Raw genomic sequence first — 14683 nt, forward strand, 5'->3', positions numbered from 1 at the left:
ATGTAGGTTTAGACATTGCGTAGATTTGGCTCTGGTTTAGACATTGCGTAGATTTGACCCTAAAGGGCCTGTGTGCCAGACTGCAAATTTATGGGGCAGTTGTCGTCCCGGTGCAGGAGTAGGATAGCTGCATTATTTTTCTCAAAAACATCCCTAGTTTTGCTATTGACAGGTAGGTTAAGGGTCAATCCTGAGCATGGCCCCACCTGACCCCTCACCAGTGCCTGGGATTCCCTTGAGATGAGCACTGCCTCACGCTAGAAGGGTCTACCCAGGTCCAAAGAGCCATGACCAGCTGTGAGCAGACAGACTTGCTGGCAAAATTTGTAGGGGAAGCTGATGTTTTTGTTACCACCAGACGACCTGGGGGTTGTAGAGAGCCAGAAACAAGACACTGAGTATCAGTGGGAAATGCAGGTAATGGATTGCACTGAATCCCAGTGTCGCTCGGTGTCCTTGGATGGTGACTTCCAGGGATGCAGTCTCTTCCTCCATCAGACCTGGGGACAAGAGTGACCGGACTATCATCTCTAGGAGGTCCAGGGTAGATTTCAGCCATTCGGGGATTTCCACAGCTTGAGCTGTACTGGTGTCTATAAAGTTATCATCAGTATCAGAATCAACAAGGGCCCAGTGTGGACGTATCTGTCGGGACTCACCCTGAATGCGTAACTGTATCCGTATTTGAAAGTGCGCTGAGGACCTGTGTGGCCCAGGGCACGTTCCAGTCACGTCTCTCCGGGCGAGTGTTTGCAAAGGGCAGGCAGCCAGTTGGGGCTGGGCTCGCTGCCATAAAAATATAGATTATTACACCAGCATTGCTCCCCCTCCTTGGTGGTCAGATGCCAGTGAGCCAGACTGACCTGCCTGGGCTCGGGGGTCTGGTCTGCAGATGATGGGGCTGGGGTATCGACAGGGCAGCTGCGATACCCTTTTTTCTCCTCCCTTCACTCAAACAATGGGCTGTCAATACAAGTTGATGAAGGCATCCAGACTTGTAGGTGTTTCTGTCTGGACCTGCTCGTCCTTGGTCTCTCCCTGGAGCCCGCCTCAAAATGGATAAAGCCGAGCTGTCCCATTCCATTCTGCGTCAGCAGTGAGCCATTGGAGAGGTGAGGTGTACGAGGTAGTCCGGCCTGGTCAGATCCTCCACAGGGTGGCTTCGGCTGAGTAGCACTGAAGAGTTGAAAAGGCTTGCAGGGAAGTGTTCCAACCCTACACCACTGGGGTATTTTGTTCCAAGAGGGGAAGGCCAGTCCAACACTTCCACTTTTGCCTGCTCTGTGGAATAGGTCTGGGGTGGAGCAGGAAAAATAGGTGACATTGTCTGAGGAACCCTCTGAATTTTTGGCTGCTTCTATCAAAATGCTCAAGCGGGGGTACCTGGGACCTTGTTCAGGAAGCAGGGCCACAACCCATGCCTGGCTGCGGTGTTTTCTTTGGGCAAGTGGGGTACTTGTTCCCGAAGGGGCTGATTCTCAGCCAAAAACTGCATCACCTGAGCTCACCGTGCATGATTTTCTGCCTGGAGATGGTCACCCTGCTCCTGTGGTCCTGGTGTCCCTTGGGGTGTGCTGGGGGGCGGTAAGCCTGCTGCTTCCAGTCCCTCCCTGAGGCCATTTCCACAGAGGGAGTTAGGGGTGCAAACTTTCACAACTGGGGCGTGGGTGGTCAGGCATAGTGGCTGGACCATTGACGGCCAAGAACAGCGTCAAAGGCCAGAACCTGAGTCAAGAACCAGGGGTCAGAGCCAAGGCTCAGAGCTGGGGTCAGTTGTCCAAGAGCGAGCCGGCAGGCAGATCTGTAGCTACAGCTGGCAGAGGAGTCCATCTTGTTGCACAGACGCCTCCGGGAACCCTTCCTGGGCTTAAATAGGGAGCCTGGACCAACAAGGGGCCATGAGAGAAGCTGTCAGTTCGGCCATCTGGGGTGGTACTTTCTGTGGTAGGTACGTCCATAGGGTTTATGTGCTAATGCTGCTGGGTAATGGCATGGAGGCACTGGCCATCCCACACTCTGCTCATCCGGGTTGTGGTCTCTGCAGAACCTCACACCCTGGCTCCTTCACCTAGGAGGTAAATGGACAGCATGAAAGAGGGCTGTTGGCCAGGCCTGGCTGAAACCACTGGAGAGAACTTTGGGTGAGAAAAGCTTCCTTAGACAGGAGGGTCAAACCTGTAGTTACGTTTAGGCTCCAGAAAGAGCGTTATTGTGTTTTATACGTAACCATCCGTTTCCAATGTTCTGACTCACTCTAGACTGTTCTTTGCTAATATTCTTGTTTTCACGCTTGTGTGTTTAGCAGAGCTGGGCTCTGAGGCCTCGTTAAGAAGCTGGTGTGTTGGGAACAGCGGCCCTGGTAACTCAGTGTTCAGGGGAGCAGGGGCTGGATACTACAGGGAACATTTGGAGGACTTGGGGCCTTTCTAGCACTCGCTGTACAGAGAGAGCAAGGCCTGGGAGGCAGTTCTTGTGCTACCAGAGGCTGGTGGTATCAGAGAGCTGGTCCACAGCAGGGCCAGACAAGACGTCCTCACAGGAAGGGCAGGAGCCTCACAACCCTGGGTACCCGTGGGAGTGTCACCGATGGGTACAGTGAGAAACTTCCCTGGGGCAGGTTAGTCCACCATTATCCACTGCAGGGTTCTGGCCACTGTTGGAAAGAGGCCCTGGGCAAGATGGACCATGGGTCTCTGGCGGTTCTTGGGCTCCTCCAAGGGGCAGTGCTGTATTTCCTACATGCCGTGTTATATTTATCATGGCCGATATTCCAGTCTTTGCTTTAAGGCAGGCGCACTGGTGCCCCAGAGGAATGTAGTCTGGCGTATGCCTACACTGCCACGCGTGGGGATGGCACAGGGCTATCCCAGTGTGGGCAGAAAACAGGGGATCCTGGACTCATCCTTGTTTCATGTCACAAAGGAACAAGAGGCCTCTTGCCTGCACTTCTAGAATTTACTATATTGGACAAGCTCTGCCTCGCCTATGGATACATCCCGCAGCACACCGGATGGGCAGTGCTCAAGGCAGGGCTCCTGCCTGAGGATAAAAAGAAACATGACTCAGCTGCCTCATCCACGGTTTCCAGTCCATCCTGTGCACTGAACAGGCCGGGGTTCGACAGGAACAACGTCTGTGAGCATAGAATTAAGGACTGTTTCACAATGCATCCGCACCAGAGGGCGGAACGAAGGCTGCATGGACATAACTGACATTTCCTGCCTCTTCAGCACTTCATTGTACAGCCTTAATGGGCTTTTAACAATTTTTACATGGTATTATTAGAGCATTAATTAAGCCCAATGACTGGTGGTTGAGATACAGAGTATCCTTTAGAAAGAGACAGCCAGTCTTGATGTAAAAAGACTCCAGGTGATGAAGAATCCACTACATCATTTGGTAAGTTGCTGCAATGGCTAATTATTCTCAGTTAAAAAATTTGTGACTTAGTTCTAGGCTTGGCAGAATTTGATTGTTTAAACATGTCATTGGACAATGTTGATATTTATTTTTAAGAATTTTTATGATCAATTTAATTTTTCACAGTTGTGGGGAATTATTGGAGGGGGTCACACAATTGTTTCATGACAGAAACCCCTTTGAATTTCAGAAAAGTAAAGCTTTGTAAACCATTGATACACCAATTGTCAGCATCATGTCAAAGTAAATACCCTTAAGTCAAAGAATAACTGTTTTCAATATTCATTCACTAGCCCATTTGCAACAAGCCTGACCCAGAAGTCTAAATTACTGGGTTTTGACCCTGATGAGTTCTCAAGCAGCATTACCCTCCCCCCATCCCACTTTGCCTATCTGTAAATTCTTATTATTGATGGAAATATCTTTTCACCCATTTGTGTGTGTACAGTAAAACTGACATTTACAGATCTCAAATCCTTCCAAATCTACCAGTACCTATTTCCAGTTTGAATGTTTTATCTTTACATTCCAGCCCTTGAACCTTGGCCTACCTTGGTTTGCTAACTTAAATATCTCTGTTATCAGAGATCTTCTCCTCACAGAGGTACTTAAGCCCCTGATCAAGTCATATCTCACCCTTCTCTTGAATAAACTAAATAGTTTGAGCTTTAGTTTCCCGGGGGAAGGTAGGTTTTCCAGACTTCAAGTCATTGGTGTGGCTCTTATCTGAACACTTTCCAATTTTTCAACCTCCTTTTTTGAAATGTGGCCATCAGAACTGGATGTATTCTCCTAAAACTGTCTCACTCATGCTATATACAGAAGTAATCCCATCTCCTTACTCCTGCTTGATGTTCCTCTGCTTAACATCCAAGGATCACAGGAGGTCTCCTATACACTGCAGTGCACTGGGAGCATGCTTAGTTGGTTTCCACCAGAACATTTAACTCCTTCTCAATGTCCCTGCTTTCCAGGAGACAGCTCTGTATCCTGTCATTGTCACCTATATTCTTGGTTCCTAGATGTATGACTTTGCATTGGGCTGCATTAAACCACATTTGTTTGTTCCCAGGTTACTGGGTGATCCAGGGTTTAAACAGTGAAATCCTGGATTGGTCTGTTTCCTTCTGCAAACCCTGTGGACATCAGTCACTCAAGGGAGGAAGGTGGGTCGAAGTGGTTTGTTTCCACTTGAGGGTTATTAAAGGTGACTCCCTGTCCTAGGTGGAGCTGTCCTGTGTTTCTGTGTTCTGAGCTGCACGTGAGTAGTAGCATAGAGTGTCTACCCCACAAAGAAGCCCCATGGCAGTGAGTCTGAGAACCTGGGTTCTATCAATGGTTCATTGTTAAACTGGGAGGGTGTACCTAGTGGGGTCCCACCGGGGTCAGTCCTGGGTCCGGTACTATTCACTACTTTCATTAATGATTTAGATAAGGGAGAGAAGAGTATGTTTATAAAATGTGCAGATGACACAAAGCTGGAAGGGGTTGGAGACAGCTTGGAGGACACAATTAGAATTCAAAATTACCATGACCAGCTGGAGAATTGATCTGAAATCAGCAAGGTGAAATTCAATAAAGACAAGTACAAATATCTTGACTTTAGTTGGAAAAATCAAATGCACAGCTACAAAGTGGGAATAACTGGCATGGTATAGTACTGCTGGAAATAATCTGGGAGTTACAGTGGATCATGAATTGAAAACAAGTCAATAGTGTGACGCAGCTGCACAGCAGGCTAATACTGTGGGGTGTATTAACAGGAGCATTGTATGGAAGATGGGGGAGTAATTGTCCCACTCTACTTGGGCTCAGCTGGAGCACTGTGTCTAATTCTGGACACCACACTTTTGGGAAGATGTGGGCACAGTGGAGAGCGTCCAGAGAGCAACAAAAATGATAAAAGGTTTTGAAACCTCACTTATGAGAGAAAGTTAAAAAAAGCCCCAATAACAACTGGATATGTATGGTCAAAAGAAAAGAAGACTGGTGGTGGGGTAGGGCTGGGAACCTGATAATAGTCTTCAATTATGTTAAGGTCTGTTATAAAGACGACTGTGATCAATTGTTCTCCATGTTCACTGAAGATAGGACAAGAAGTAATGGGCTTAATCTGCAGCAAGGGAGATTTTAGGTTAGATAGCAGAGAAAACTTTAACCAGAAGAGTAGTTAAACTCTGGTGTAGGCCTCCAAAAGAGGCTGTGGAATCCCAGTCATTGGAGGTTTTTAAAAACAGATTGGACAAACACCTGTTTACTTGGTCCTGCCTCAGTGCCGGGGGCTCGACCTGATGACCTCTTGAGGTCCCTTCCACCCCTACATTTCTATGATTCTATAAGGGGAGACATGATTATAATCTAGAAGTACCTACATAGAGAACAAATATTTAATAATGGACTCTTCAGTCTAGCAGAAGATATAACATGATCCAATGGCTGGAAGTTGAAGGTAGACAAATTCAGGCAGGAAATGAGGTGTGACTTGCAAAGGGTTGAATATAATTAACAATTGGAACACAATTTACCCAAGGGTTGTGGTGGATTCTCCATCACTGGCCATTTTAAAAATCAAGATTGGATGTTTTTTTGAAAAGATCTGCTCCAGGAATTATTGTTGGGGCAGGGCTCTGGCCTGCATGAGGCAGGAGGTCAGACTAGATGATGAGAAAGATCCCTGCTGATCTTAAAATCTATGAACAACACAGGCCAGATATGGTGTTGCTCCTTCCACCAGTTCAGGGAGCTCTTCATGTGCAAGGGGACCACGACCTGTCTGTCCAAGCTGTCCCTAGTCAGAGAACAGGCAGTTCTCAACCAACCTTGGAAGAAGTGGAGGTGTAACCTTGCACGATTGATCCCAAAGGTACAAGCTACCATATTGCCAAGGAGTTGAAGACAGCTCCTTAGTGATGTCTGAGGGCTTCCCTGAATGGTCCCTACCAGTCCCGACAGTCAGAAATCTGTTTGAAAGAAGGTACGCGGCGGCTGTCCCTGAGGCCAAATATGCCCCTATAAATGGTATTCCTTGCACTGTACTAATGTAGGTTTCTTTACATTCAGCTATAGGCCCAGCTCTCAGAACAGAGCCTTCTTACTGGACAACTCCACCTGGAAAGAACAGCCTTTGAGAAGCCACTCGCTGAGGTACAAGTTGTAGTAAGATGAGGCCCTGAAACATAAACCCTTATCAGAGGCCCAGTATGAGGCCTGAACTAAAGTAATGGTCAAGACTTTGCTAACATAAAGCAAAGTTAAGCTGTGAGCCAGAGGCAGGCCCTGCTCACAGAAGCTGGCAAGGGAAGGGCTTATACTGCAAAAAGAGACGTACCTAAAAGGTACTGGACACCAGATATCAGAACATTCGCATACTTGTACACTCCACACAGATAACAAGGAACAGGCCAGCCCATCCCAGTGACAGGGCCAAAAGGGTAATATGATGGATAGAGTTGTTTTGTTCGAACCCACATGTACAAGGTGAGAGGCAGCACCTTACTACGTAGAGGGGTTGCACCTCAATACGTCAGGAGTGATGTGTAACTTGTTTGTACCTCTGTATAAGAATGCACCCCTGAGTGGATGTCTTTGTCTAGCCTAGGGGGCAGTGGAAAGTCCCGCCACTGACTGAGCTGAGTCCATTGCCAGGGGGCACATATTCGTAGTATGTCCTGTAGAGTAAAGTCTAGAGGGAACTATTATTGTGCTTCCTTTGACAATAAACCTGGCCGGGTGCCTTCGTACTTTATTAGAGTCTGTGGTCATTGGGGGTTCTCTCGGGGTCTGCTGTGTCAGCTATCTGCGCAGAGCTGGGGCAGCACACAGAGGGAACACACGCATGCAGCCAATTGATATCAACATTGAACAGAGCAGAGCACCACACCAGTAGCATCTGACAACACAAGTAAGCCATCACTACCGCTCAACCCTTCAAGAACACTATTGGGGCTGAAGACGGACCAACAGAAAATCATTTGTTATTGGAAATGATCTTTGCCTACAGTGAATCATAGATATTTCCTGTGTGATGGCTGTTTGGCTATATGGAAAGAGGTTTTTTTGTAGGTAAAGGAATGAAAAACAATCTCCTTCCTCTAGAGCATGAATTATGATTGTTAAGAGTCACCATCCTGGTTTTTTCAAGCTTCACAAATTTGTTCAACTGTCTTAGATCTAAGAGTGGCCTCTAATCTCCATCCTTTTTCAATACTAGGAGATATTCTGAATAGAACCCCCTGCCCGTGAGGGGAAGGGACTGGCTCTATTGCTCCTAGCTGGAGTGTGTCCAGCTCTTGCCTTAGTAGAAGACCATGAGAGGGGCCGGGAATGGGTGTGAAAGGGAGTGGCAAAAACTGGATGGCGTAGCCCGATGTTACGGCCACCAAGATCCATTGGTCTATGGTGATCCGCTCCCAGGCCTGGTGAAAATGGACAAGGTGGTTCCCCAGAGGGAGTGAGGGTACAACTGTAAAATCAGAGGAATGGAAGGAATTGAACCTTCATCCAACCCACCAAAGCTGCTGTTTAGATGATACCTGGGTGGTTGTGGAGGGTGGCTGGATGGCCCTCTTCCTCTGAAATGTCTCTTTCTGGGGAGTTCCCTGGATCTTTGGTGCCCTGAGAACTGAGCAGGGCAAGATCTCTGGGCAGTCTGGGACCTACTGAAATGCTTCTTGCTTGTAGGCATATAAACACCCAATGAATGTAAGGTAGCTCTGGTGTCCTTAAGCATGTGCAGGGAGTCATTCGTGGTCTCTGAGAAGAGTTTATGACCATCAAAGGGGAGGTTACCTATTGTGTCTTGAACCTCTATTGGAAACCCCAAAAGTTGGTGTCATGCCTCCCTGAGCATAACTATCACCGTGGAGATAGACCTGACAGCCCTATCCACAACAGCTAAGGAGCTTGAAGAGCTGATCTGGTCAGCAGTTTACCCTCTGCAACACTAGACTGGAATGGTTCCCTACAGTCACATGGCAGATGTTTAATAAAGGCTGTAAACATCTTGTAATTACGGGTAGTTAAGTTATTTTGGCCATGGCCACCTGATAGTGTGTGATGCAGAACTGCAAGATTGGGGACGAATAAGAAAAAACTGGATCTCTTTGGACGAAAGTCTGATCCTTGTCACGGGGTAGCCCTTGAAAAAATGCTGCCTAGCCCCCTCATTTGCAGCATCCACCATGAGGCAGTTAGGTCGGTGATGGCAAAACAAAGTCCGAGTCCTTAAGGGTGCATAATACTTGTTGCCCTTTTGCATGTTGGTGGCATGGGCTCTGCCAGGCTGTCTGAGCTGGATCCAGAAGAACCTTATTAACAGGCAGTGCCACTCTGGAGGGTGTTGCTGAGTGCCTGTGCTGCTAGTCTTTGACATCCTCCAGAGGGAGCTGTAGTGCACTCGCTACCCTTCTAATGAAGCCCTGAAATTGTTAGCGAGAGAAAGAGGGGGAAGCATGAGTGCCTCATCCAGCAGCAACAATAAAATGGGACTTTCAGGGGTGACTTCCACATCTGCCCTTCAACATCTCCTACCTTGAAAGGGTAGAGGGAGGATGTGGAACCCCAGTCTCCCTAAGGGACAGTACCAGTATTTACTGGATTGTTGCAGCTAAGCAGCCCATGGGTCCCAGTATCAGCATTGTGGGGGGTCTATAGGGGAGCAGAAGTTGTATACAGGGCTGCTTCCACCACACCTGATGAGCTGCAGAGTCCTCACTGTATGAGGGCAGGTTCCTACAGGGCAATGTAGGAGAACCTCAAACAGAACAACGGTGTCCGCTTCTTTTTCCTCAACATCTTCCTGTGGGGGAGCTGCCACTGAGGGCAGAGGAGAAACCTCTGCCAGGGAGCGGACACTTAGAGACTGAGATCTTGGTACTATGAGATGCTCAGTAGCTGACAGCAACTGGGACTCTGGTTCATCCGACACTGAGCGATCCATCAAGTATCAGAACTGTGGTACTGGAAAAGACCCTGGTACTGACACTATAGCTGAGGTTGCCAATAATGAGCATAACACAGGCTTTGTGGATGTCAAACACCACTGCTCGCTTGGTACACAGGGTCCAGGCACCCCCAGCTGAGCTTGCATCAGTAGCTATGACTGGTGTGTCACAGCACCAATGGCTGAGCAGGACGCTTCAGTGCATGGGGGGTAAGATTGGGCTGAATAGGCACCGGTAGCTAGAACGTTCCGATCAGGGCTTGAGGGGGACACGCACATGCACACCCATAGGGCTGGTCTACACCGGGGGGGGGGGGGGAATCGATCTAAGATACGCAACTTCAGCTACGTGAATAGCGTAGCTGAAGTCGAAATATCTTAGATCGAGTTACCTACCATCCTCACGGCACGAGATCGACGTCCGCGGCTCCCCCTGTCGACTCCACTACCGCCATTCACGTTGGTGGAGTTCCGGAGTTGACAGGAGCGCGTTCGGGGATCGATATATCGTGTCTAGATGAGACGCGATACATCGATCCCCGAGAAATCGATTGCTAGTGAAGACGTACCCATAGGGATGCTACTCAAAGAAGGGGGAGCACTTGAGTGGAGGGGCAGAGAGTTCGGGAGGAAATTGCAGTGAAGAGCCCAGGGCCGTGGATTAGGGGAAGAACTCAGACAGCAGGGTTTTTTTTTGGGGGGGGGAAGAAGGGAGCATCAGCAATTTGTGGGGTTAGTGAGGGCGGAGCTGGAGAAGCGCTCAGGCTGGAGCAGTTTAGGACGATGTTTGTGGCTGGCTGTGGGTTAGGGGGAGGGCTATATTTAGAAGTGTTTGAGTTTTGGGTGAGCCCCCTGATCGATTGGGGAGCACATGCCTAAGGGCTGGGCTTACAGGGAGTACACGCAAGGACAGAGCAGGACAATACTTGATGTTTCAGGTCAGTGGCCAAAAACAAACGAAAAACAACCCAATTGCTTCAGTTTTTCCATCCCAAAATGAAAAATAAAAACCCCCAGTTTCAGGTCACATGAAACACTGACCGGGGATTCAAATCAACATTTTCAAACAAAACATTGACTTAAATTGACATTTCATTTAAAAATGTCATCGCAAAACATTGTTTGGAAAATGTCAATTCAAACTGGAACCTCAAAACTGGTCATTTAAAAAAATGTCCAACCAAACCCAACCGTGACTTTTCCAAACATGTTCCAGGTGAAACTATTGGCTGATCCGACCCAGATTAGTGAGTAGGTACAGTGCCCCCCCCCATGAACTTTTTGGGGCATATTTACTATTCACCCAATTTTTGTTTGCCCCCCTCTACTTCAGCAGGAACTTTGTGCAACACCTGCTGATTCATGATCAGAACCCTTAGGGTTTGCAATAGTGTGAATCACAAATCAGGCTCTTCAAAATCCTGAGATTTTAAAAGTGTCAGGCTCTGTACATTGACCTTCTGGTGTTTCCATCCCAGCCTGTAGGAGCCACTCCAGCTTTTTCCCCATGCAGCAGGGCTAAAAACTGACTCTTGTTTTAAAGGCTGGCTGAGATTCTCCTAGATTCACAGGAGTTCAGGAGCTGGGGTTTCACGGAATTCATCACAGATCATGAGACTCTCACTAACCCTGAGACACAACCTTTCACTCTTGTCTCTCTCACCAACAAAAGTTGGTCCAATGAAAGGTATTAACCCCCACCCCCCCGACCCCATCTCTCTGATGTCCTGAGACTGACATGGCTACAACACTGATAACAGCCTGAGTCAGCCACACTAAACAGCAGTTATAGGTGAGGCCTTGATAGTGGGGAACACCATGGTAGGGATGCAAGTGGGGCCCTCGGCTTCAGGGTGAGAACCACTTGCAGGGAGGGGTGATTTTGTGATCACCAGGGGAAGCAAGCCCTCACCCAAGGACTTTGCTTGAAGACTTGTGTGCCGAGGGCAGGAGATGTGTGAGCAGCAAGGAGTCTTATGGGCAGGGAGAGAATCACCAGCTGAGGGGGTAGGCTAGCCCCCAGCCCCACAGGATCCCATCCCAGGTGAGTACCCACAGCCCGGGGAGGGTGGGCAGTGCAGCTACAACCTCCCCAGGCCTGAGCTAGGGCCATCACACAGGAGCTGCAGAGCAGGAAGGGGCCTAGGGGCAGAGCCATGCCTGGCTCTTTAGGGAGGCAGATCCCCCCCTGCCCCCCCAGTCTATGATACCCACCACCCACAGAGCCTCTGGTAACCTCCGAGGGGGAACAATTGAGGGTAGCATTCCTAGGGGTTGCAGCAGGGCTAATCCGCTGCACACCTTTCAGGCAGGGCTGGCTACTCAAATCCTGGAGCAGGAGAATCAATGAGGATTAAGAGCCAGGGCTGCTTTCTCCCTTCCCTTATGCCTTGACAAAGGCAGCTATGCACATTCTGGGGCTTTTAATGAAAGAAAGCTGCTTTAGCCTCCTCCCTCTCATGCAGAGGAAGCTTCATGAGCCAGGAAACCATTTCCACATTGCTTTGTTTCATACCCTGCTTGGCAGCACTTCAGCTAGTTGATTCACAAAGGGGAGGCAGATACCTCTCCTTGTTCCCAGGCACGCCTTAACCCACCCCCCCCCCCCCCCCGGCCTGCAGCAGGGAAGGCAGGACACCCCTTCTGCATCTGTGGGATCCGTTTTATGCCCCAGGAGCAGGTGCCAGCAGCAGCAATGGGCCCAGCAGGTACAGAGTCATTTTAAAGGACACTCTGTGCTAGTTCTTCCAGAGGCAGCAGGACAGCTATTTGAATGCTTAGTGCCCTTTCCCCCACCCACCTTTCAGTTGCACAGGACCCTGGACCCCCAATTTCCTCCCACCCTCCAAAAGCAACCTGCATTTGAGTGCCTGCCCTCTGGGCTACTCCCTTGGGGGCCGAGGCAAAGGCTCAGAGCAGATTGCTAAGAGGTACTCACCAATCCTCCGCTAATGGACCGTGCTAGCCCCAGCCAGGACTGCTCTAAGCCAGCCCGGGGGCAGGTCCTTCTCCCCTGGAGCCCAGGCTCTCCGGCCGAACAAACCACAGCGACACAGGTCTGGGAACGGGGGTAGGTTTAATACAATCTCAGTTCTTTTTTCAAACCCGGGGCTCCAAGACAACCCAGCAGCACAGACAGCTGGGCCACCTATCAAACCCCCAGTTCTAACAGCAGCACATACCACCCTCCACCAAATTACCGCATTCCCAAGCATGGTGCTTCCCCTTGTGCTGCAGTCAGCACCTGCCCTTCCTCCGTCAGCTGCAGGACAAGGGAAGCGCTGGCTGGGTGCAGTCTGTGCCCAGAGACCAGCCGCACTGCCCCCCAGACTCTGTTCACAGCCAGGTTGAGCAGCAGGTGGGAGAGGCATCACCCCCACCCTACATACACATTCCAGCAGCTAGGCAGGCCCTGGGCTTGAGTGACCAGGTCTACAGGCTTTGGCTGGTGAGGGCAGGGGGGAGGCTTTGCAAGTGTCATGGACTGGAGTTCCACCCCTTGAAGGCAGCTGGCCCAGCCAGCAGAGGGAAATCCAGCTCAAGCTTGTCAAACAATCTACAACCCCCCACGTCATACCCCTCACAGAGCAAAGTCCACCCTCAGCTGAATCCCCAACCCACCTTAGACAGCTAGGCTGGCCCAGCCTGGGGAGGGAAGGGGGGGGTGATGAAGGCACTAGCCTGAGAACCAGTCCTGGCTCTACTCAACTCCTTCCTGTGTGACCTCAGGCCAGTCACTTAATCAGTTTCCCTATCTGTAAACCAGGGACACTCCCCGTGGTGAGGCCACAATTGAAGAGGTATGTAACCCCTAGCACCATGCAGGCCACAGAGCTGCCTGGATGGAACCGCCCCCTACATTGTGAACAGCCAGCTCCCACCGTCCTCACCTCACCCTGGGGAGCCCCCAACTGCTTTCTAAGGACTTAACCTTTGACCCCGGGGCATGCCATCCATCCTCCTAGGAGCCAGCAACAGGATCTTGCCAGCACCAGGAAGATGGATGGCATCACAAGTGGGTGGCTTTGGCCTGCAGTGACATTGAGAGTCCCACCCATCGCTGCTCTCCCGCAAAGCCCTGCCTTTAACTGGGGGCCCTTCTGCAGTTGTATTAAATCCCGGAGAGGCAACGGTGTCCTAGGGCAACATTTAACTGCATGGGTGTAAGCACGTCCTTAAGGAAACGGCTGCTCCTGAACCATCCCACATGGGCCTGCCCCATACTGGAGGGTCACTGGTGCAGGTCAGATAGTAATGCACTAGAGAATGTCTTTGCCACAGGAGAAGGCCTCTGCGGGGAGGATGGAGATTGGTGGAAAGGGGTAGTTGGAGAAAAACAGCAGCAGATCTATTAAAAAGCCACTAGGCTGGCCTGTCTGGGACATTTGCTGCAGCATGGCAGCGGTTCTACGTCTATATCCCAGCCCAAGGCAGGGCAGGTTAGTGGCTTGGATTACAGAAGAGGCTGCCAGTGATCAGTCTTCTCTTGAACTCACTCCAGAGGAGCTCCCTCTCGCGTTTGGCTCTCTTCATGAAGCCCCTGTTTTCCAGGGCCCTTCTGGACAGGTACGGCAGCACTTCGTTCACAGGGCCGTATGGAACGTATTTGTAGACGGGATAACCTGCTTGCCCTGAGGACAGAAATCAAGGTAACTTACAGGATACAATGGGCATGAATCTGTGCTAGTGCAAATCAACCCCACTCCATCGGCTGCTGAGACACCAGTTCACACCAGCTCAGGATCTGGCCTCCCAGAGCTAGACCAGAGGTGGGCAAACTACAGCCCGCTGGCCACATCTGGCCCACAGGATCGGCCTGCCTGGCCCCTGAGCTCCTGCCCGGGCAGGCTAGCCCCCGGCCCCCTACCCCACTGTTCCCTCACCCGCCAAGCCGCACAGGCCACGCTCTGGGTGGCGGGGGTTGCGCGCTCCTGCCGAGCAGAGCAGCAGCGTGTCTGGCTCCGGCCAGGCGGTGCAGCTGCCAGACATGCTGCTCTGAGTGGCATGGTAAGTGGGCCAGGGGGTAGGATAAGGGGCATGGGGTCCCTGGGGCCAGTCAAGGGACAGGGAGCAAGGGGGCAGTTGGATGGGGTGGAGGTTCTGTGTGGGGGACAGTAAGGGGACTGGGAGATTGGATAGGCATGGGGTCCTGTCTGGGGCAGGGGTAGGGATAGTACTGGGGAAGTCAGGGGACTGGGAGCAGGGGGGTTGGATAGGGGCAGGGGGTCCCGGGAGGGGGCAGTTAGGGGACAAGGAGCAGGGGGCAGGAAGTGGGAGGGGTCAGATAAGGGGCAGGGACCAGGCTGCTTGGGGAGGCACAGC

At 50.6% G+C, this 14683-nt stretch overlaps 1 protein-coding gene across 1 annotated transcript in view; it reads right to left on the reverse strand.

Annotated features, from left to right (window-relative positions):
* Positions 1-12418: 12418 nt before the first annotated feature.
* LOC120386290 (proline dehydrogenase 1, mitochondrial-like) overlaps positions 12419-14683 on the reverse strand; it is a 28135-nt gene continuing 25870 nt past the window's right edge. The window contains exon 14 of the mRNA XM_039505443.1: positions 12419-13992. Within this exon, the coding sequence (XP_039361377.1) occupies positions 13802-13992 (191 nt within the window). The 3' untranslated portion in view covers positions 12419-13801. The remainder of the gene's footprint in view (positions 13993-14683) is intronic.

The sequence above is a fragment of the Mauremys reevesii genome, linkage group 18, assembly GCF_016161935.1.
Source record: "Mauremys reevesii isolate NIE-2019 linkage group 18, ASM1616193v1, whole genome shotgun sequence".
Lineage (NCBI taxonomy): Eukaryota > Metazoa > Chordata > Testudines > Geoemydidae > Mauremys > Mauremys reevesii.